Genomic DNA, 25308 nt, shown 5'->3' with positions numbered 1-25308 from the left:
TTAGGAGAGCTTAAGTACATAGGAGTGGCGGAAGTCACGGCTAAAATTCAAACTTAATGCTGTGACACTTGCCTTTCCCTCGAATACCAACAGCTTACAGCAACCTCTATTTTTGCAAAGTCATAATCTGCTGCCATGGAAAGAATTATATTAGCAGAAATTGAATGCGTTGCTGCAAATCTTTGAGGGACAAAGCACTGCAGGAGGGAAAAAGAGACATATATGTGTATGTATTTTTTGCAGCTGCATAAAACAAGAGATAAATAAAGCAGGGGAGTGCTGAATAGAGCTGTGAAAATGGTTTTAAGTTGCTAACATGAAGGAAAAATTACCCAAGTCTTGGACAGTAAAATTTCCTACCTTTCCAGTAGGTGGACAGTTATGAATTTATCAAATACTTACTTGGTGCAAAAGCACTTCTGCAGAAATATCTTTTGTTCAAGCTACTCCAGGTGAAAGCAAGAAGGGTAAGGTCTTCGAAAATCAACTACCACAAGTAACTAAAGGAACCAAGATATTATCTTTTTTAAAAACATCACCACTAACAGGGAAAAGAACCACTTTAATAGTTGCAGAATGCTTTCCACTCTATTCAAGCAGGAAAAACCCTCTCACATCACATCATCAATGTGCCTAAGTCATGTGGCAGAGAAATAATCTTTAGAATGAGAATGTGAGAATGAAGGAGACGATGGTTTACATCAGTCAAATACTTGTTCAGTTTGACTTAGTTTTGAGCCCATCCCTGCAAATTTACCAGCTCTCAGAGCTTTTTGCTGTCCTCAGTGCTATATCATTGTGTTGCATGAGGTGGCAGAAAACATAATAAACTCCAAGACTGCCGCCTGAGGCTTGCTGCTGCTGCATGCTCTCACTCAGACTCTGCCAGGGAGTATGTATCCTTTTGGGATTTATGTCATGGATAAAGGTGGTGAGCAAAGGATGCAGAAAGGCTGTGCTTGGCTGGCTTGTATCTAATTTATGGATGGGTGTATGTAGGCATGAAGTGTTAAGAATGCTGCAGACCACACCTGGCTGCAGCCATGCTGTGGCACAGCAAACTTAAACAATGCCTCTGCTCCTAGCAAGGACTGACTGGCTCTTGGGGAAAGCATTTATTGCCAGCATTCATCATCAGGAAAATGAAAGAGAACAGGTTTTATTTGTGCTATAAATCATCCACAGCACCCAAACACTCAGTTGCAGTCAGAAGAAAACCAAATTTCGGTGTGATCCCTCACAAACACGCACCTCTTTTTTTTTTTTTTTTTTTTTAAATTGAGACAAGTTGTATCTTTGAGATAGTGGAACCAAATACCATTTTTGAAGAGTCTTGTGCATGATTCTCACTTAAGGAGGAAAAGACATTGAAATCATAAGACGATGGAGAGGGCCCAGTACTGTAACAAACTAGTTTTGAAGAACTTGAAAGCACCACAACTGAGCCTTCCAGTTGCAGGCCAATGCAGGAAAGCTGATGCAAGAGCTCTGGCAGGAATCAACTGCCTGCCAAATTCCTATTAATTAATAATAAGGATAGCTGAAGAAACTGGCCTCTGACAGGAAAAATAAAGCTTGAAATCTCAGACCAACTTCTTCAGGAGCAGAACTACTGTGGAAGAGAGTAGTAGATCCATGTGTGTGGACAGATATAGGCTAATGCCTATAAATAGCTGCAAGCTGGCAGCGCTACAGCAGTAACAGAAGCCAGACTGTGGTAACAGCCGGCTGCGCTATAGAAATATTCATCCTAATGCCATCTTCCTTCTTGCTGTGGGAGACGCATTAAAAAAAAAAGTCTGGATAGTATATTAAAACTCTATCAGGCTTTCAACAAGGTCTCATAAGGTTACACGAACAAATTTAAAATTTCCTTTTAGAAATTCAGTTCAATCGCCAAGGTTTCATGGTTTCCATGAAAATGCCAAGGAAAATGACCCTTAAATACAATTTTGACATTTAGTCCCCTAAGTTTTCTCTACAACAGTAGCAACAGTGGTAAGGAACCTTATACTTGAAAGAGTTTAGATAAATTCGCCAGATTAAAGAAGCAAATATTTTTTACTCCTTTTGCTGCTGTTGTTAATTTAAACCAACAGGCAATTTTAATCCTCCAGAATTAATGTCATACCTCTCAATTAGAAAAATAACATATAAGCCTAAGTAAACTGTCTTTAATACTCTTGTAAAGTTTAATTCATTTGTTTGCAAAGTGATCTGAGATATCTGGAAGATTAAGTACTATTTTCTTTTCTTAGCAAAGGTTAGAATACGGTTGGGAATTCTGCTGCAGTAATGCAAATGAGACTGGTTTCCACAAACGTAATAAAAATACTAGATTCTCAAATACATTGCATCTACACTGAATGCACTGACAAAAATAAGAGAGAGAAGAGAAAAATCATAGCACTTTTCTACCCTTCTGACAGTGTGGGGTTCCTGGGGCTCACACTTCTTGCAAGAGTACACAAGGATAATCTGCTATTCTAACAGGTACTGACAAGAATTACCTGGTCTGTGTCACCTGTGAGGGGACCAAGCAGGAGCTAGTTCTTTTTACATGTTGTGCAGTTAAAATGTTGTCAGAGACTTTTTAATGCCAAGGAGTTTTACATATTCCTATTTATATTTTGAAACTGCAGTCACAGTGTGTTCAGACTCGCCCTCCGCTGCCTAGCAATGTATAGGAGGGATCTTCTATGTACAAGCCAACTTGATAAAATATGCTTTCGGGTTCACCACAAAATGTTCTTCCTGACACTGTAAAACTTACCAAGAGGCTGTACAGTGTTGTATTACATGGTAATGGTATTTCCAGAAAAAAAAAAAAAAAAGAATTACACATGAATAAAGCAACAAAAGTATGCAGGTAACCATGGCTACTGTTGTGAACTAAATAACATTTTTTATACAGCTGTGAATATTTGTATTATTGCCAGCTAAGCTGAGAGTTCAGATTTGAGACAGGACTGGTAAACACTGAGTTCTTGCCTGAAGAAAGGTACTTCCCAAAGTGAATCCAGGCCTCTACATTGTGCCACTGCTCATTCTGGCATAACTTTGTCTAGTAAAAATACATCTTATTACCTCCGCCAAAATAATCAAAATACAACTCTTCGTGGCCACTACTTATACTTTACTGTCAGTGACACACTTTTGCACAAGCTATTTTCGTTCTTAAGAGTATTTTTATTTCCTCTTGCCATATACCCACAATCATAGCTTTTGACTCCATAAAAGAGACTTTTGAAAGATCTTTAAAAAATTTGCAATCTCTCAGTTTTTCTTGATTTTCACTAGTAGGAACACCCTCACCCCTCTTTGGTCCAACAGCATTCCTGGACAACAAAAGAAACAACAGTTTCAAAATGACAAGGCAAATGAGAGGGACCTTTTCTCCTTGACATCTTTTCAATTTCCAAGTCTGTCCTTCTTAAATCATCCTTCTGTTTATATGTCAGAGACTCTCTTCTCAAATCAACTGTCATCTGAGAAGGAATGGAAACCTAAGGGATTTTGCTCCTTACAGAGAAAAGGTACGCCCAAAATCAAATGATTTGGAATAAGTTGACAGCAGTTGCTACACTAAAAGAAAACATAAACACAAAAGCAGTTGGTGAGATGAACCTGTACTTCCAGTGATACAAACAAAACAAAAATATAGTTACAAACGTCTATTGTAACTAAGTGAAGTAGGACTTAGAGCAACATCTCTCTATTCAAAACTTGAGTCACTTCCTCCTTCCAATAGTGCACGAGTCTGAAACCCAAGTGAGTGATCATTCATTCACTATGTATTTGTCTTCTTTGCCTGGTTTGGACAGAGAAGATTGTTTCTTAATAAAAGAATTGACTAATGAAGGAAACACAGATTCACTTTACAGGTCAATCTAATAGACTGCCTGTAGCCTCAGGTAAATCACAAATTCCATGTTTTAGTTCCTCCTCTGTAACACGGGGAAAATACAAACTCTTTTTTTGCCAGTCTTTACCTGTCCTATTTATTTAGGGTGAAAGAAATTTAAGGACTAAACATTTCCTATCTGTATCAATGGAGCTTAGCTTAGATAAAATTATAGATGTTCTTTATAATGGTACTAGGTACTATTTTAAAGTAATATATATTTTATATGATGTATTTCTCTCTATGCACAGTGTATATATATACAAACACTATATATACCTATATACACACTATATATATATATATTACTATAGATTTGCTATAATACAGTAATCCTACCAAGCTGATATAATGGAGAATATAACTATAGGAGGCTCAGTAGCACAGTGCAAACAACTGTGAGATCTAAAGACCCACAGACTCTGGGGATATTGAGGCAGCATGTGTACAGAGGGCACTCTTCTGATTTCTGCCTTCACAAAAATGGTGGAAAAAGAAAATTCCTGTGTAAAACCAGTGGTCACAAGAAAACAAATGAAGCCAAAGTTCTGCATGTTGGCCTAAAATAAACGGTGACATTTTCAGTATAAACTGGGTACTTCTAACTTCTCTCTCAAGCTTTTTCTCAGTCAAGTACAGTACACACAATTATCACCTCCATGTTCTATGGCTCTCTCCAGCTGACTACTATTAGCACCTCTTTATTTCAGCATTTGGTTTCCTCTACTGTCTTCTCTTCCTTAACAACCTCTAAGGTTATCACTTTTTCTCTTAGCTTCTGACACATGCATTTCTTTCTCCTTCCAATTCCCTCTCTTTTCCATTCTTTCATTCCTCTGCTTCAGGAGCAAAGACCAAAATTCTATCCACCTTAGTCTCTATGAAATTCACCTTCTAAATGATTTGCAGCTGTATGAATTTTTAAATAACTTGCAATTGACACAATTTTGTTTGTTAATGGAAACATCAGTAAATCTGTGTGTTACTAAAAAGACACTTTTAATGGATATTTCCTTTACAGAAAATTATATAATTTCCCATATCTTCATTTTTAGAAGTGCCTTAAAATATGAAGTTCAGTAGACTATATTTCCCCTATATAGTTCATAAAAAAATTCTATGTTATATACTGGATTTGCAAAAGAAGCCACAAAAATGTGCATTGCAGTGACTCAGCAAGTTGGAACTCTGCATAGTGGGTTTATACAAAGCTGGTAAAGCTCAAAGTAACAGAATAAAAAGCTAAATGCCCTAGGAAGCAAATAAAATTGCTTCTCGTTGGAAATAAATTTAAGGATGTGATTTGACTATTACACTGACTTATATAAAGAAGAATTTCTTTTCTAGGTATATTTGAACTTTCTGCAGCATGCATCATAGCCTAGAATATCTCATGAGATATCAGGAGCACTAAATTTGTATACAACAGGAAGTAATGGAACTATTTGAAGCAGAGGCCACTCCTGTTCTGCAGCAGAATGGACAATATCAACTTTAACTTAGTTGTATTTGCATCTATGAACTTCAAAGTAATTTGCAGCAGGCAATTCACCTCTTCATTGCAACTGAATGAATGGGATTCTGAGGCACGTGAATGGGAAATATCTTGGAGGAACCAGGAAGCCCCCAGCACAGTGAAGACCAGAGTGCAGGTGCACACAGTCTGGTCTGGCACAGGAGCTGCCCTGCCTGGGACACTTCATAACCAGAAGCAGAGGCACAGCGCTATAAAATCCTGCAAGAGACAGCGCTGTTTTTCTAACTATCATTAAAAAGCACCACAAAACGCAGGCATCAGCTAATAAAGACTTATAAGAAATGCTTCTGATTAAACACTAAATAATTTCTCTCAGATTATTGGGTAAAACAGTGTCAGAACTAGGAATAAAATGGAAATTTAAAAACAGGATTTAAGCAGCACTTCAAATATGCAGCGTTACTTGTTTTGAAGAGAAAGCAAGCTGTGAAGAGTTGAAGCATATCAGTTAATATTGCAATGGAGATGTAAGAGCAAATCATATATTGGCTACTGGTCTACCTTTTGCCATTTTGAGACACTCCACGCCCCATGCTATTTCTCCATAGTCAGAGCTTTTTCTTGCTCAGACAACTCTGCTGTCAGAGGGAGGGAAAGAGTCACCTTAGTCAGACTCATGGTCTCTGACAGAAACAGACACCTCCGAAAGATTATGGTTTTTCCTGAGTAGGGCACTGGACTGGAACTTGGGTGCTTTTAAATATCCAGAGGTAAAAGGGACAATTGTAGAACTGAATGATTAATGGCAATGGCTTATACATCTGTCCAAAATACCCTTCATGCTACATCCTGAACTTGAGCCTGTTGCATTTGAGGAGTTACTAAAAATGTACATTGATTTTACTTATTTGTATCTATGTGGGAAATTAAAAAATATGGGGATTGAACTGAACAGCAGTGCAGATGTCAGGTTATGTCAAAGCTTACAGCCCACCATGAGCAAAAGTAGGTCCCAAGGTTCTCCCCAAATCCTTGATTTCTGCCTATCAGCACGTATAAAACATTACTGCTGTGGCATTACTTCAACATATTAATCATCTGAATATGAAATGACTTCTGTAGAAATGATGTCTATTTCCAAATACAAAGACACATAAAAGACAGCAATTAACAAAGAAAAAGGTTAGTTCTAAAAAGTAGTAATTTTTACACAAACAATGTCAAAATATTTCCTTGTATTAGTTCTCCTGAAGCAGTAATGATCTCAGGATACAGGCAAAAGCAGTAATTTTTATTTCACCAACTTCAAGGGCTGGAAAAAGCATATAAGCTTTTGGGCTCAGACTCCCTTCACCACGTCTGCTGATTCTTCCGGTATTGGGTCCATGTGAAATAACCCACTTTCCAACAATGATAAATAGGTAAAAATCTGGTCACTGAGTTAGTACATATGCCTTCAATTGAAGGAAAAGCTGTCTGCCAAGCTTCAACCAAGTAGATCATAGGTCTGTGAAAAAAAGAATCTAAAAGGACCGAATCCAGTTGCTATAGCGGCACATTAAACAAATAAATGAGATACCATGGAATGCTGCAAAATATTTGTGGTCTGATTAAGTCATATTTGCCACGTGTGAACACTAACAGTACAGTTTAGTAAAGTGGGTACAATATAGTACAGTCCCACTTCTATTGTATGTAAAGTCAAATTTTTATCTGAGTATTAATAGTAACCAGTGTGTCCAAGGATACATAACACGGCATTTTACTGTAATCATAAAGCAAAGCAAAGTTCTTTAAATACATAAAATTAGACAATAAATACTTATTAAACTACTATACCTTCAAAGAGATATTTGCATTGTACCCTGTGTTTGCATGAACTGCTAAAGGGACAAAGCTCTCTGTGGTGATCACCTCCAGGATGACTTGCATATGGAGCGTTTAGAGTACGCAACTTGTAGCTGGCAGCTGACTTATTAAACTTTCTTCAGCATAAGCAACCCTCCTCCAATACATATTTTTTTCCAGTGAAATGTTCTGTTTTCTTTATAAAAGACACTGCTTGAATATACTCATTATTAATCATAATAATAAATCCTTTAAAGCTAGACTCTACTATCTGCCCATGTTCTCTGGAAAAAAAACTCAGAGAAGAAAACAGAAATTTACTATGTCAAGACAAAACAAGTGTCTGATTTTAACTGAGAGAGAAGAGCACAGATTTTTATCAAAAATGCATACCACTTATGAATATATTTTGGACTTATTTAAAAGTTGAACATTTATTTACATTTATAACCTGTAAACCATATATCTGATAAATCCAGCAGTTGCACCAGAGAAATGCTTACAGCTTAAGCATTACAAAACAGTTGTGCACAGCTCCAGCAGTGATTATGGCAAGCAATATAAGCTGCACAAATTTTAAAACAAAACCGGCATTCCTAATATTGTCAAAATTACAGAACAAAACAAATGCATTTCCATCCAAAACCACTGCTGGTTTAACAAACAAACCTAGCAGTCCATGGCCAAACTCTGCTTCTAGGAAACATGCTCAGTATGTACTCCACACCCAGAGTAAGGCAGAAAATCTAAGTAACCCTTCATGTGTTCTTTCAGAGCTTTTCTTTGGTTATTTGCTTTGTGCCCATAATAATCACCTTAACAAAGAGTTGTATGAGTGACTTCAGCTGAAAATCTGGCTTTAAGCTTTTATTACCAGTATTATTACTATCGGCATAATTATGACTTCCAGGGTTACACTTAGTTTTGGCTGTTTAAGTGGGGCAGTTTGAAACACAGACAGTACATCTCCTTACCTCTGGTGCTTCCTGCACACCTGCAACCCTTAGCAAACCACATCTGTTTTAATATGCAATGCAAGTCACACTTCACAGCTGATATGAAAAAATGTGGGCTTTTATCAACAGCAGGACTGAAGCTGTGAGAGTCAAACAGATGGTCAAGATAACGTACAGCATTGTCAGACAAAAGTATAGACAGCAATGCAAAGACATCAACATCATTTTACTAGTATCACACAGATATGTTTTATATGAACGCAGGCCTCATACTACTGCATGGTTGCAGGTGGTTTTCATCCTAAACTTTTTCCAAGGTTTTGAAGCTCCTGGAATGTCACTGTGCAAATACTACTTCATCTGACCCATAAACTACATCCAACAGCAACAGAAGCAATTCTCCTCCTCTCATAGAGCATCCATAAGCCATCTCCTTGCTCTCAATTCCTCTAACTAATACATCCGAGGGAAGTCTTCCCAGTGAAACAATGGAAGAAAACACATTCTTCATTTCATCTTTCTTACTGTTTATTTCCTTGCTACTCCTTTCCTCCTCCTCCCTCAGGTCCTCTTTAGCATTTTGAGTGTCTTCCAGCTTGTCTACATTACTCTGTGGCTCTTTTTTTTATTCACTTGCCTCATCTGTTTTGTTTTTCTTTTTTCTTTTTTTTTTCTTTTTTTTTTTTTTAGGTAGGAGTTGGAATAGCATCAGCTGATTTTTTGATTCATCTCTTTCCTCCCGCCTGTCTTTTCTTCTCATTCAACTATCTTTCCCTAACCTCCCTTTTTATGCTCTCTCACTGATTCTCTCCCCTACTCTTCTCCTTTGGTAGTAACTCCCACAACTTGATGTTGACACTAGATGGTCTCATCCTCTGTGCTTACAGACATAGTTATGTGATATTGTCAACAGAAGGTGGCTAAACTTCTGAAAGAGATCTCATCTGGGGATTTCAGCTCTCAGGCTTTTCATTTGCAATGCTCACACCTAGAATAGGGCTCACATGTTTAGCTGTTACTAAATATTCAAAAAAGTTTTAGAAAAGCTTCCTCATTACTAAGGGTTGGGGTCACTTACACGAGGAGGAGCCTCTATGTGTGTTTTCTCCAGATGACTGGAAAAAGCAAGTAATCAAAAACATTCAGCATCTGTGTTCAGTTATAAAGCTGTCTTCACCTTACCTTGATGAGTGTCCTCTGGCAGATATGCAACATGGTTAAGGCCAGCCTCCTACTTCAGAAAAACTACTGTGCTGTTATTGTGTTACGTAAAGGGGTTTTCCTAACGCTCCTAGAGGATGCCACTCAGATAATTTGGACTTCTTCACCCTAGCAGCCTCTCTCAATTTTCAGGTGCTACGCTATCACAGGTTTTGACACACCACTAATTTCCAAGCCCTTCACATAAGTAACAGAGGATCAAAAAAATCTTTTAAGCTGCTGCTGTTTTTCTCCCCAGAGCAGGGAGATAATTGATACCACTGTATTTACGCTCCAGTGGTGGAACTGGTAGATAATGAGGAAAGATAGCAGATGGAGCCATGTAACTTCAGCATGAACATGCAAGAAGTGTACAAATCCAACAACATTATTTTCACGGGTTTTGCAAATATTCTGAGTCCCCAGGCAACCAGCTTCAATTGCTACTCTTTCCATCAGATAGATGTTTAAATAATAGCCATCTAGGAGTGGGTATTCTGTTGGATATTAAATTAAAAATTTTTCCTGATTTTTATCAGAAAACTTTGCAAGTTATGCAACAAGCAGAAACTCCTTTCTGGAGCACTGAAAACTTTATTCACACCTAACATATGAAAATATTGTAGGTAAATTAAGAAGAGCAGTTGACTTGGAATATCCCTGAAAGCCTTAAATTGGATTTAGAAACAAATCTCAGAAAAATGTAAGTATCTTCTAGTCACAAGCATAAGGTATTACGAAGGCATAAAGAGAGCGCATACATGGGATGTTGCTATGTTAGGAAGCATCCCCAAGAAGTATAATGCACCGTTTCAAATTAGTCATTTCTGAAAAGGATTATTAGGTTAACATGCTAGATGGAAACACTGATGAAAGAAAGGACATCTCCTTGTTTATATATCAGAGCAAGCACTGTGCAGCAGCTGACCTGCGAATGATGAAGAGACGGGTTTGTCAAAAAACTCACCAGTTTTAGACCTTTCAATCTCTGTATGTCAGGTTACTATTAGTTTTGATTTTTGCACGACTTTTCTATTTTTCTACTTGTCGAATCATCAAGGAAAAAAGATTTACACTAGAAAAAAAGCTTTCATAAAATCACAGAATGATTTGGTTTGGAAGGGACTTAAAGATCATCTAGTTCCAACCACCCTGCCGTGGGCAGGAACACCTTCCACTAGACCAGATTTCTCAGAGCCCCATCCAACCTGGCCTTAAATGCTTCAAGGGATGAGGCATCCACAGCTGCTCTGGGAAACCTGTTCCAGTGCCTTACCACCCTCACAGGACAGAATTTCTTCCTAATATCTAATCTAAACCTACTCTCTCTCAGTTTGAAGCCATTCCCCCTTGTCCTATCACTACATCTCCTTGTAAAAAGTATCTCTCCATCTGTCTTGGGGGACCTCTTTAAGTACTGAAAGGTTGCAATAAAGTCACCCTGGAGCCTTCACTTCTCCAGGTTGAACAATGCCAATTTTCTCATCCTTCCTTCATAGGAGAGGTGTTCCATCCCTCCAGTCATCTTCATGGTTCTACTCTGGATTCACTCCAACAGGGTTATGTCCTTGCCACCAGTAAAACAAAGAGACACACACAAGCCAAGGCCATCAGACTGAAGATAAGGCTGCTAGGAAAAACAGCTGGAGAGGTGGTCAGTGGGACTCCGTACCACCCTCTGGTGCGCTCAACTTTTCAGCAATAAGAAAAGAGAGATAACTTGTGAAATAAGTAGAGATATATCACTTGGACAGGCTCCTTCCTCTCCATAACTTGTATTTTTCTGCTATTTGTCACAGCTTTTGTGCATTCTCCTGAATACAAGGACAGAGGGTAAGTCTTTTTAAAAATGTCTTTGTTTCCCATGTCCCAAAAGCAGCATTAAAAAATAACAAGAGGACAAAACTGGAAGAGCTCATATAGACTGCAGTGGCACAGAAGTAATGAAATAATCATTTCTCCAGCTCCACAGATGCAGAGCATATTCTTCTTCCCCTCTTCCTGACCTCTCCTCTAGAGTTCTCATATGAAGACAATACTTTGTTTGTGACCTCCAGAGCCACTTAAACTCCTCAGTAAGTAGTTTCTATCTCTGCATTTTGCTTTCTTCACCATAAACAAAAGATGATTCACATTTTTAAAACAAATTTGAGATAGCGTCTGCGAAAAACAAAGAAGGACTCTTGCTGAAATGGTATGCTAACTTGCATAGATACCTCGGGGAGTCCTGCCATGTAACCTGGCTCAAAATCAGCAATGCTCAAGCTTAAATTAATTCAGACTACATATCTGTTTATGTGTGCATTGGTTAGAATAGGGGCAACCTCTAGTTATGTAGCCTGTGCTAATACTGAAGGGAATATAACTTACGGAAACAAATGTTATCCATGCATCAACCTGTCCAGTACCAACACAAAAAGGTGCAAGGAAGGAGCTGATAAAAAGCCTATTACTATGACACATTAGTTTTAAACACTAAAGGTTAGCCTTTAATTAAAAATTCCTAATACTGAGAAAGATCAGATAGACAGCCATCAGAAAATGGGAAAGACTATTTCCCATGGAAAATGCACCTGTTGAATTATGAGCTGATATGGATCCAAACTGCAGGACAGTCTCAAGAACACAAATGACATATTTGATGAAAGAGTTCAGTAATTTGGCAACTAAAATTGTAGCCCGCAAAGATGAATTCATCTGCATAACTAATAAATCTAGGAAGTGCATCTGACAGTTCAGAAACAGATCACGGCTGAGACACAGCCCTATTCTCCAACAACTCTCTTTAGACAGGTAGTTATTTTGTCCAATAGAAGCTTAACCTCAGCGACTCAGATGTGCTCCTTCACATAGTAAACAGAGATGAAATCCTTTCTTCATTGAAGAAATCAACAGCAATCCTGCCACTGATTTCTCTGGTCATTTCTCAAGTCATAGTGATACCACTGGTTATGGATGAAGCAACTGACTGAGATGACGAAAATATCAGTTTTATGGTACAGTACAACTCTGTTAGTGATATTTTTCACAGGTGTATGAATCTACATATCTGAAGAACTGTTTGGTACCGCAAGGCACCACTTACTGTACAAATTTTCCCATACACAGGAATTATACTGGTAACTATTACAGTGTTTATATATAGATAGATATATAAAACGGAAACAGAGTTCTGGACACCATACGCAATTTTATGTTTGTGGCTTTTTATTTCGTGCACAATTATTAGCCTCTCTTCTGTTTCTATGAAATTTTATAAAAAATATTAAGATTAAATTGGCAACAGGACCACATAGTTCCAAGGCTCATTTCATTTGTGTTTTCCATCCCTAGAGGGGATTTTTTTCTATAATTAGGATTTATTTTTTTTTATGTTGAAAAAGTATTGTTATGAAGGAGTGATATCTCTGAGTATTAACAAGACAGACTAAGTATTCAAGAAAACAGAATTTTAAGTACAGATGGTGTTGTAACTGTAGAGAAGGGATGGGAAAGGAGGAGAAGAAAAAGGACGATGAGAACTAATTATTATAACCTAAAAAGCAGCAGACACTGCTGCCCAAACCACTTCTGCCTGGGCTAATGCAGCCTTTCAAACAGTTTCTGCATACAGCCTACTTTATAGCCACCTTAAAATGCTTCTGAAGTATGAATACTCTCAAATATTCTAAAGTATGAACACTCTCAAATATTCTAATGCTAATGGAAATATCATTGCTTTATTACAGTCAGATTTCATGACTTTTCACTCCTTTTCTATGTATGGATTTTGAAGGCTGATGTTGACAGTTGAGCAAGTTGTTACAGCTGGTCATAATACCTTTGCCAGAAACTTTCAAAAATATGACTTTTCAAGTAAACTAGGAATCTTTTTACTGCGAAAAATGTATAGTTTTACATTTTCCACTTTTCATGGCTTTTTTTTTGTGCTAAATGCACTTTTTGGGGAAACTGTTGTGAAAAAACCTGGAAAGAGTATTCACAGGTTAAGTAACATTTGCGGTCAGATTCCTAAGAGCTGCACCAGGTACTGCAGGGGAAGCTCACACAAAAGTGGGATGTATTAGCAGTGCTACAGAGGCAAAACAACCCACCTCTCACTGACAGGTTTCACTCTGCCAAGGCTAATGAGTCTCTTGTGTGAATTTTGTTGTACAAGGTTGGGTTCCAGCACGGCCACCCTTGCATTCAGAAAAATTATCATTGAATGTGCACAGCTGATGTCAAAATGTGAAGAAATACATGAGGATAAATGTTTACTTCAGTATAAAAAACCAGCCAGGGATCCTGACTTTTCTAAACTGTATTCCCAGAGGTCCTACCCATTTCCCACGGGTGAAAATTTTATTCTCTAAAATTTGCCAATGTCAAAATTGTAACTACTAGTAAGTGAAGTGCTGGCATTCTCAAGGTAGTTTAATAACCTTTCATATTATTATGGGCAATGCATCAGAATTAATTAGTATGAAAGCTGATGAGGATAAAATGATAAGTAAAATATCAGAAAGAATGTGACTAAAATGTGGTGAAAAGCCCACAGCCATAAGCTTCCCCTGTGACTGAGCTAAAGGAACACTTGGATAAATGGAGATTGATGCAGAAAACAATTCCATTACAAAAGTCTTTCAAAAATGCTTTCTACAATATTTCAAGTCGAAAAAAAGTCTAAGATGCTTGCATACAATACATTTCAGCAAACTCTACGATGTCCAAAAATCACAAATAAAAAAACCTTCTTCATATATTCCAGCAAGTAGACATTTCTACAAAGCAACGTGAGCTTGAGTCGCCTCTCAGTTGTGGCTGAGAGAGAAGACTTCCTGAATATATACAGCTGTTTGTTGCCAACTGCTTCACACTATACAACAACATAAAACTGCTTCACAATTCATGAAAAATGTTACAGGTTAGGTACTTCCAGTATGTGGAATGTCACCTGGAAGAAATGTCATCAGACCTGCCACTGATCTGTTGTTGGGAAAAAAATCAAGGTATGCATGGTTTGGCAGTGTTTGCAAGTGTTCAGATTGCAACCTCAAAACTCGAGGGAGGACAGCCTGAACAAACACAGCGGGAGTCATCAGACTCTTTTCTCTGCTCTACACACACATAATATCATGCTGTTCCTTTTAAAGCATCATAAAACAGTACAATATCTAGTAAAAGCTGATCCTCCTCTTGTCAGCAGCAACGCTTGTACTGCGTTTTTTACAAAAAATTAGGGAACAGCAGTGCCATCTGCCCCACTCTGCAAAGGACCAATTTATCATGCCCAGTAGTAGTGGACAAATCTTGATCTGCTGTGGTGATACAAGACTCACACCCTTAAGGATGAGCTCTGCTGTCATCTACTAATGAACAGCAGTGCCAAATGGTTTGCCGTGCCTTGATATGGAGAACAAAGTAACAATGAAACATTCTGCACAGATGCAACTAGAGAAGGAAACACAACACTGCATAATGCTGCAAAAACAGCAGAAAGTACCTGATGGCAAAGTGTGGCCTTATCTTTCCCTTAGCATTTAAACATATAGTTGAGAGAAAGAATGTCTGACTTGACATACCAGAGAGGGATTAAAAGGTCAGATTTCTTGTGAAGAAACTATCTTTATGATTACCAATGCAGCAATTTTGAAACTCTGCACTGTTTCAATCTGCACAATTTCACATTATTAAAAATATTCAGATACAGGTTCTGCTACATAAGTTTGGTGTGCTTGAGAAATCAGTAATTATTTCAATTTTTTTTCTAAAAACATACAAGTCCAAAAGCAGATTTTTTTGAACAAACATTTTAATAAAAACATTTCCATCATAAATTATATTTTGGTAGAATGCCAAAAAAATCTTTCAATTAAGTGTTTCTGTCATTTTAGAGCAAGATTTGTCTAAGTCAGAACTTCTGTTTTGTGGAAGTCTCTTTTGATTAAATTTCCTCATGACCAGGGTGGTATTTCTCTGAGAAAACTACCTTATCACAGAAAACAGCTGACCCCCACAACTAGCCTGGGATGTAGGACACGTAAGTTCAAATCTCCACCGTTCCAAGCTAATAAAGATTCAAATATGACTCAAGGAGTCAAGGAAGGAAAGATGTTACTCTTGCTTGCAAACCACGTTCTTTAATCATTTCTGAGGGCATCAGCTCTAAGTGTATGCAGAGTCATGCACGGGGAAATCAGAGTCTTGACTTTTCTTTACGCAAGAAAGTGTTTGCATAACTTTTACTCACCATTCCATGATTTAGCCATGCTGGTATAAAATTATCAAGTAGCTTTGGGTAAACCAGTTCCCTGTCATAGATATAGATGCTCCAAAACATCGTCACGACAAACTAAGAAGAAAAAAAAGACGACATTTTTAAATATATGCTTCTGAACAATTAGCCATACATTTATAGGTAGCAAAATGGGGCATTCAGCAAATGATTATGGATAGACATGGACATCATTGTTCTTTGACCAAATACTGCTCTAATAAACAGTGTGAATCTGTTTTACTCTTTGAATTCACAGAGGTTTTAACTTTTTTTCTTTTTTTTTTCCTCCCCTTGACTTTCAGCCTGGAAAAAAAATCTCATGTTTTCACTTACATGCCTACGGCCAAATTACAACTGAATACTACAGTTTAGTAGCAGATGTGGCACATAAATAATATTTCACCGGTAACAGGATCGAAAACAAATGGAAAATCAGGTAAAATATCACTTGGAATTCATAGAACATATAAATATGAAACATTCACCCCTCAACAGAACCATACAAATTCATATTTGCACTTATTTGTGCTAGCCATCGAAACAGCATTAAAAAAAAAATAACCCTTTGACTACTCTCCACACAATTCATGGACTGGGATCCACAGAAAATAGTTCTAATATCCTGCTCATTTGTCAGTATGAAATGTGGCTTGGTTCTTGTCAGAGACTATTTACCAGGATCCCAGAGAAAAACCATTATGTCCTCTAGACTGAGGACAGGACAGATGTCTCAGGTAAAGTTTGCACTAGGCTAAATTTTCTCCCAAGTGTGCACAAATTCTTTAAACATATCCTATGTCTGAAAGTCAAAGACAACATAAACCCACAAAAATTTACAGAAATAATGGTTTTAGCTTACCTTACCTGGGACAGGTAAGTAATTTTCTAATTAAAACACCATTGCTTTCTTACCTTGAATTTGAGCCATAGTTTTCTAGTAATAAAAAAGACATCGTTTATAGCAGTAAAACCCAATAACTGGACAAACAGCTTCTCAATGGCCGTGTACAGGGGATCTCTACACAGTAATGATAAATTCAAGTTTAAAGTTTGAGAGTCAACAGATAAGACTTTCATTGAGATCAGAAGGGAATTATTCAGTTACATCCAAACTGATATTGCTCATGACCTTACAGCTAATTTAGGGGCTCAGTAAAAGAAAGTGAAAGAAACATGGGGTGAGCACAGCAAGGTCAGCGAATTACTAGTGTGTGCAACAGTGCAGGCATAAGTTGTTTCCTATGCTTCTGACTTAGGAAAGTTAAAACTGAGGTTTGCAGTTAATCAATGGCATCTTGTTCTAACCACAGACATGCAGACTTCAGCCAGTCAGTTATGTGAATGACCTGAACCAGTACACTGGTTCAGTGTACACTCAGTGTGTATACAGTACATAGTTTCTTGGTTTCCAACACAGTTGTCCATCTGTTATGATAGCTATTGGTGCCTGCTCAGAATAAACTTAGGCTATTTGACTAGTGCACAGAGGCCAGAAAAAAAAAAAGGTTATGATGGACAGCCTGAAAAATATTGCAAGTGTAAAGTACCCCACAAGAAATCTCTCTTCTGGGCCAGTCTTGGCACTGGCAGAGCCTAGTTCTTTACGCACCTGCTGACACATAAGTGCCAAGATATGAATAGCTGAACAGCAGGAAAAATGGAAGCAAAGTATCCTCTTCTCTATAGGCTTCCTAGAAGTCATGCATTATCACAGTGGGTCTCTGAGAACCTGCTAAGACCAACTGGGACATAAAAAGATCTCAGGCATATGAAGACCAAGACTGATAATGTTTTCCAAAGAAGTCCTACAGGAAGAAAAATCACCCAGAATTAGGTTGAACTTTATTACACTGAATACGACAAAGCTGGCATGCTCTGACCTGTGATTTTTGTGTGGAGCAGAATAAAACAATAGAGGTAAACATAAGAAAAGAAGAAACATGCCATCTGTCCTTTAACCAAAGTCAGCCAATGGATGGAAAAGGATCAGCCTAGCTGGTTGCAACCATCTGGAACTACAGACGGCAAACGCTGCTTAGCAAAGCACTATCACAGGGCAGACATAAGGTAAAGGAAGTGCGCAAAACCCAATGTGTTACAGAACTAACCCGTCCCAGAGGATGACCCGACATGAGACCAATGCAACACCCTGGGGAAGATTCCTTGCAGTGTTTAAATGGTTCACCTTACCTTTCCTTACAATTAGTTCATCTGGATAAAATGAACTATAAAAATGAACTTTTTGGATTAAAAAAAAGTATAATGAGGACTTGCTACATAGTTACTTTGGCTGCTTCTGAATTTGTTTACTTCGATTAATGAGCAACTGTTGGTCTGGTACTATTAAATAACCTATACCATGCTTACATTTTGCTACTGGCAGACTTTCATTTGGGCTGGGCTTCGCTAAGATCACACGCGATCATGCAGTGCCAGACTGTGATTCAAGTGAGCTGCTTTTTTACACCATCTATGCAAGGCTCAAACTGCACCTCTTACACTCATGCTGCCTTCCTTGTGGCACAATTCATCACTCTTGTGGAGACAGCCACAGTACTACCCTCACATGCCAGGCTGAACAGGCTGCTCACATGCAGACAAATTTCAGGGAGCCAAACATTTTATTTTCTTTTGTTCCCATGGCAAAATGGCACAAATGTCAGCCTTCCACTTCCCCTTCAGACAAACTCAAGGCATGGAATTCAAGGAAGAGAACAGGCACTAGCAATTGCTTTTACACTTCTTTGCACAGGAGCCTCCTACGATTGCCAGCTTTCCAAAGCCAGCAATTACTTTGTTAAACATAAGGTTAAGCAACATGTAAGTCCTTCATTGGCTGCTTAACCTATCTAGGGTCTGTAATGATTCTATTTGTTTCTAATGATTACCTATCTTGGGTCCTGGTCATTACAGACCAAACCAAACCTCAACTTTGCAAGTAGACTTTGGAAACCGAAACTGTGGAATAGCTCGCTTATTACAGGCATCTGAAAGACTGCTAAACAAATACATAGCAGCAGAAAAAAAAATAAGGCTGAAAACAAAACACTGTCCTCCCACTTAAGGGAAGACAGTGTCTGTCCTCTGTCTCTGAAGCTTCAGAGGACATGAGAAGAGCATGTGGCCCTGACAAGGGAAAAACTTTAAAGGACAAGTCAGGAAACGGATGGTGATTCAAAAGAGAAATCATGTGGCTTGGCAAAACACTACAAATGGAAGCAAAGAGAAAGTAAGAAAGTAAAGCCAATGAAAAGAATTGTATAATTAGCACTTTTACGTGAGTCCAATCAAGAAATGTTATGCAAACGAAGAGTGAACCCAGTGGAACTTTATTTTCCTACACTTTGTGTTTTTCTTTTTGGTTGGGTTGCACTGTTCAGTTCAGTCATTTCCTGGATGGCCTCATGGCAAAGATAAAAACCCCTTATGACCTTGACACAATTTGTTCTAAATACACTTAAAGGTAAGCTTTCTGGCTATCCCTCAACACACTCGTGGTTAACAGTGAGAATAAATATATTGTTGGTGAGCTTTTTTGAGGGTTAAAGGCATCACATCTAGAAGAAAAGTGTTGGTGAAGGCAGAAACCACAGTAAGCACAAACTGGCAAGGTACTGGCTTTAGGCGGGATCTAGTGCTAGTACAGCAATATGCCAAATGGATTTGAAAGGAGTCAATGAAGGAAATCACAAGGAGTGAGAAATGAAAATATGGGAAGACCCCTCTCGCAGAATAGACTTCAGGAGACAATTGCACCGCCACTCACTGATGTTACCATCACAGGTCACCTTGTCACAACAGATAAGGGTAAAATCCAGAACAGAGAGATTTTGGCATGGTTGAGTCAGTTCTGGAAACAAAAGTATGCTGTAGTCTAGTCAATTAATGGTGTAACTAGGAAACTGCAGCAAATGCCTAGACATCTTTTCTTGGCATAAGATCACAAATTAGCATTATTGATGATCTACAGAAGGGTGATCAGCTTTCCTTTTACCTGTACCAGTACAGAGAAACAGAAAATAAGAAAGTATGCCTGGTTTTCTCTCCTTTGTATCACAGGTTTATAAAAACATAAAAGTATAACATAAAAATTGAGGTAATTCTAGCCAGTAACTCAGACCAAACAAAGCTATTAATGCTATACGATATAAAATGTCTGTGGTAGAGTTTGCAATTTTCTAGGCAGCAATCTCTCTTTTAATGTGCAATAATTTCAATTTTTGTTCTTCCACCTATTTCTATTAAACAGTCTTTAAAAACTAGAAATGCCTGTTTTATCTCTTCTTCCTCTTGTTTTATACAAATTACAAGAAACATATTGATAAAACCATATACAGTTTACACAAAATAGTAATTAACCACAGAAAGTTGGTAACCTAGTGATCTATGTCAAACAAACAGAAAAAAGGAAGGATAGTCTAAACCACTGGTGTAGTCTCTGACTTTTAAGCATGTCTCCCATTTCTCTAGCAGTGTAAATTACTCCCAACATATATCTCCTTTACACAGATAAAGGGATGGCAAGTGTAAGTAATTATAGATGAGAACTGGCGAGGAACTTCTAAAATGCCTACGCAAGCAATTTTCTTTTGTGGATGATTCCCAATCTCTGAGGCATTTGAATAGTATCATAGGCTTATAATGAACTAAAAAAATGCTAGGAAGTGTTGCCCACAGACTTTTCATGGTACAAGGCTTTGATTTCTGATTTCATTCTCTTAAGAGTCCTATTAAAAAGAGCAACAATAAGTAAACAGTAATCATTATGTCCTTAAAAGAGGTTCATGTTTATTTCTTAATGCTTCTGATCAAAATAGTAGGTTGGCAATTCAGTTTTATCTGAGCCCCTGAAGATATACAATGCATATCACAACACTGGAGAGATGTGATTTGCTGCACAGATTTTGCAAGATTTGTTTGCAAGACTTTATTTGTTGCAAAGCCACCCAAAGAGATTATTTACCCTTGGGCTGGTTCTTTTCCCTCCTCTGGAAGGTGGGAGGAGGTTGGTGGTCGGACTTCCCAGATGGTTTATATGTAATACTTTTTTAGGAAGTACTAAGAATGAAAAACTTTACTTTGTTACATTTATTTTCACACTCCATTGTTTGACTTGGGAGTGGAATCCCTTTTCTCATCTGTTTTTCAGAACAAGTCATCTCAAGGGCTTCAGTAAGCAGAAAATACAAGAAAAAATGTGGTGAATTGCTCTTGAAAAACTACAGTTAGTAGGCTTTAAAATATTCCTCAGTATTTGCACTATTCCCTAAACATGCCCCTTGTAAAACACTAAGCAATAAAAATAATTTAGATGTTAAGGTAACTGACAAGTACTTAAGCATGACCACTGCTGTTACATTAGAACCCAACAAAGATTTTATTCACATCTGTCCAATTTTTATGTCTGAAGGTTCCCTTGTGTCACTACTGGGAACCACTGAGAAGCTCCATGTAGGTGAATGAGTCTCAAGGAAAGGAGGTCTGCACTTCCTTCTAACAAGAATCTCCATCATAGCAAAATTTCACTGGGTTTTTTCTTATACATAAACAGATCTTCAGACAACAAAGTCAGTGTTAGATATTTGCTACTTTAAGGCCTTGAACTCTTCCTACCCCTAATCCCACCAAAGCAAAGCCTCCAGTGACCAGCAGTGCCTCAGGCAGTGGGCAGGCTTTGGCAAGTGTGCAGTGAGATCTCCTCTGCTGCTGGAGAGGATCAGGTTTCAGGAAGGAGCTGAGACTAGTCTTAAGTTATGAAGTTCTGCTGTGAGAAAACACATAGGATCACTCTTCAGGATCACTCTTGAGGAGAAAAGACAACGCAGAAAGAATTGTGTCTTGCAGAATACACCACCTAAGGAGTCTTTCTGCTGTGCCTTTTGCAACCGGACTTGTCCAACTCGTATTGGCCTTTTTAGCCACCAGTGCACTTGTAACAAATGTGGGTAGAGCCCTTCCCAAATCTTCATTTGTGAAGCCTAGCCATGACTGCCGTTTGTCTCCCAGTAGTCAGGAGTAGAAATAACAACGAAAACAACCTTTTTAGGCTTGCTTTGTAAGAAGTGAAATAATATGTGGTAATTAATTGCTCCCCTTCACCACAGAAAGGTCACATTTGGAAACGGAGAGCATCTGTCCAATGAGCATGGCCATACTATCTTCTGCATTTGTACGTTCGTTTGTTTAAGCTGTTCTTGTACGAAGCCCTTGGGAAAATAGCTAGCTCCAGGTATGCAACACATCTCTTGGGAACTGCTAACTTCTAAATGTTGCAATGGCAACTGTAGTGCAGGCAATGGCTAGCTGGGATTCCTCGCTTACGGGTGGCAAGAGAAACAGAGCCTGAAAGAAATGTGCAGAATTGCTAAGACAAAGTGAAGCTAAAATTCTCCAACATCTTGAAAAGTTTCAAGGTCAGGAGCACTGCAGGAGTGGAGGAACACAGTACAGAGCTATAAGAATGGCAGGAAAGAAACCATGAATCCTGAGGGGCGTGATTTATATTAACATATAAATCTCTGCACCCATTAAATATATATTTGCAATCTTGTTTATGCATGGATCTTCTAATAACTATATTAGTTGATCCAGTTTCTTCTACCGTGGCTGGAAAACTGCAGTCTGCTATCCCAACATGAATTGTGGTAGCTCCTAAAAGGTAGGCCAGCAAGTACAATAAGGGAAGGCTACCAGCTGTGTTTTTATGAAAGAAGTACCTGCAGTGTTTCATATATGCTTTGCCTTTTGAAACTTTGCAAAAGTATTCTGTATTTCTTCACTTATTGTGAAATTTCACGTAAACAGTGAAATCAAATTTTAATGAAGCATCTCTGAATATATGAAATTACGAATGACAGATTGATATGTTAACTGCTGTTAACTGACAGTGAATGATCAGTTTTTGTGAGACAGTACAACTTTAAAGACCTCGTACAGCTTTCTATGAGTTCTACCATGAAAAAAATTGCTTCTAGTGAATTTATTTTGAACTATTGTACACTGAAATTAAAAAAAAATAATTAAAGACTAATCTGGAATTACAACAAAAACAATACTTTTAACGAAATGTTCACACATTTTTGTAATGTAACCTAATGTAACTTAGAACTAGACTGACACATATTACACTTCTATGTAAAAACTCATGAAATTCTGGATTTTCAGTTGCTTTCAGTGTGTGATAAGAGACATGTAAAGACACTGAGCACCTCTTGCCAGTGAAAGTGACGTGCAATGCCCCAGTGGAGCAGGACCTGATACAAAGAATCATTTTCTTTTGAAAAACACATGTAAAAATCACATTTTTACATACCTTCTGTATGGTTTTTTACATTACTGACAGAACCCTTTTTTCCTACACCAATTCTGTCAGTTCTAAATCCCCCATGGGTTTAACAGGGAGCAACCTGGACTTTTGCTTCCCTTCTTGCCCATGTCAAAATGGCTTACAGCCCAAACTCCCATCAGGTCATTATAGTGTAAAACATGCCACAGTCAGCACTTTCACTACTCCTGATGATGACATGTGGTGCAGAAAAAGTCTAAATTGAGTCTCAGGATGCTGCTGGGACTATACACATTTGAAATTACTTGTACAATCAAGTTCTTATTATAATATAAATTTTTTTAATGACCCAAAGATTATTCCAGCAACACACTGTGTTGCTTCCTCACACTTGTGCTTCCTCACACTTGTGAAAAACAAGACAGTAGTAAAATCAACTCTACCACTTTTCCCTTTCTGCATAGTCTTTTGCATAGAGGTGGGAAAGCCGTTCAGGCAGAAAACAATCAAAAGTAACATCGTTCACCAGTTTGCAAAGACATGCCTGGACTAACACTGTACTTACCACTCCAACTGGGAAAGCTAGAACAGCCATCATCCAGTCACGGAGGGAAATGAGTTTTTTCAGCTGCCTCTCTTGTTCTTGACTGTCATTTCCTCTAGTGAGAAGACTGGACAAGTCGGTCAAGACACAAATCCCAAAGAAGACAGCCTGGATAACCTGCATGGAAGGGAAACACACTCTTGAACACAGAGAATATCAGATCTTTGGCAGAGAGCAGGTTGGGCACAGGCACGTATGAGGAATATTGCCACGGAATTGACATGGGGAGCGGGAATACATCAGTTCCTTAAATACAGGTAGAGTTAATTCACATAAAAGCCACGTGTGCTTCTAGACTCAAAGTCCTGCATGCATCTTGCTCCTCATCTGTGGGGGTAATCAATGTGAGTGGAAGGACCATTCCAGAGGTGGGACTTCCCATCCTCACCTCAGACATGTGCCACCTGCCGGGGACTAAACTGCAGCCACCCCTTCCTGTGTCACTCCATACAACTCATCCCCACAGTCATTGCATTTGCCTCTGAGGTGGAAAAAGTGAGGAATGCTCCCTGTAAAAAGAAAGGAAAGAAAAGAGATGAGCATTTCTTTCCCTTGTGAAAGGAGGTCTCACTTGGAGATTCTGCCTGCCTCAGACACTCCACTCAGAGGTGAAGGAGGTGCCTGAGACTTCCCAAGAGACATAGCACATGGCCTGGGCTTCAGCAAATCTATCTCTAGTTCCTCTCAGGTAGTGAATGACAGAATGAGAAAGCTTCAGGAGTTATTCACTTTCCTGATGGCAAACTGTTATTTTATCTGCCTTTTCCTTTTTTGCATTTACGTATTTGTGTGCAATATCATAAGATTATATGTGATATTAAATTGTTAGTTTAATCACCTGAACCCACTGATTTAGTTCAAACTTGACTCAATCTTAGTTTGATCACTGCATTTTTCTTCCTTAATTAGCTTAGCTTAGTAAAATTTTAATAAGTTAGCTCAGGAATGCTCTTGCCTGAGGACCCATATATCCTTTCTAGTACAGTTCAGAGGAAGTGCACACAGCTTGTTTACTCCCCAGGCTGGAAGCCTGGGTCACAAACCACACACATCAGGTAATCTCAGGTAAAAAATTTAACAAAACATGGGTTTGGTTCCCAAATTACACAGTGATTAATCAAAAAACATAAACATATGCTTAAAATACATACTGCATGTTTTTCAAAGCAAGTATGGAGTACTAGTTTAGAAGTTTTATTTATAAATCTAAGTGTTCCCTGACTAGGAGAATCTGACCAAGTAGCAGACCATCCTTAAGAAATAAGAATAGTACATTCCCAGATTCTGCAAAATAGAATTTATTATATGCATATATCTTTGTAGAATTTACACTATAATAAGGCAAGCAGGAGGACAGAAGAAAGAAATACCAAACAGATGTTGGCTACTAGAAAGAAATACAGAGATGTGTAATGATTGGATGGATTAAAGTACATTTCCTTCCTCAGCAGTCCTTATATGACCTTATAAATACTTGTAAATTCTGGCTGTAAAGCCACGAACGACAGACATTCAAGTGGCTCCTGGATCTTCTTGCTATTCTGCTACCATTGCTCTCCTCTCTCCACGCTGTAGCTACATATAATTTGCTTGATAAATAGATGAACCAACATTACTAAACATTCCCTGAAGCCATGAAACGTGACAGACTACTAGCGCTAGAGCTGTATATTGTGCTAGAAAAAGGTATCACTATTTCAAATAACTTCCTGGAAAAGTTACCATCTTCTACATAATTTCTGAAAAGCCTTTTAAATATAAGTTGGGACTTCTTG

At 38.2% G+C, this 25308-nt stretch overlaps 1 protein-coding gene across 1 annotated transcript in view; it reads right to left on the bottom strand.

The window, feature by feature from the left end:
• The window catches only part of AIG1 (androgen induced 1), an 86820-nt gene extending 62875 nt beyond the window's left edge, over positions 1-23945 (bottom strand). The window contains exons 1-3 of the mRNA XM_027633906.1: positions 23922-23945; positions 23495-23650; positions 15618-15719 (exon numbers count right to left, since the gene is read on the bottom strand). Of these exons, the coding sequence (XP_027489707.1) occupies positions 15618-15719; positions 23495-23650; positions 23922-23930 (267 nt within the window). The 5' untranslated portion in view covers positions 23931-23945. The remainder of the gene's footprint in view (positions 1-15617; positions 15720-23494; positions 23651-23921) is intronic.
• Positions 23946-25308: the final 1363 nt, after the last annotated feature.

This window comes from Corapipo altera, unplaced genomic scaffold (assembly GCF_003945725.1).
Source record: "Corapipo altera isolate COAL_440 unplaced genomic scaffold, ASM394572v1 2b, whole genome shotgun sequence".
In the NCBI taxonomy this organism is placed as follows: Eukaryota; Metazoa; Chordata; class Aves; order Passeriformes; family Pipridae; genus Corapipo; species Corapipo altera.
This window is presented reverse-complemented; position numbering and strand designations above follow the sequence as displayed.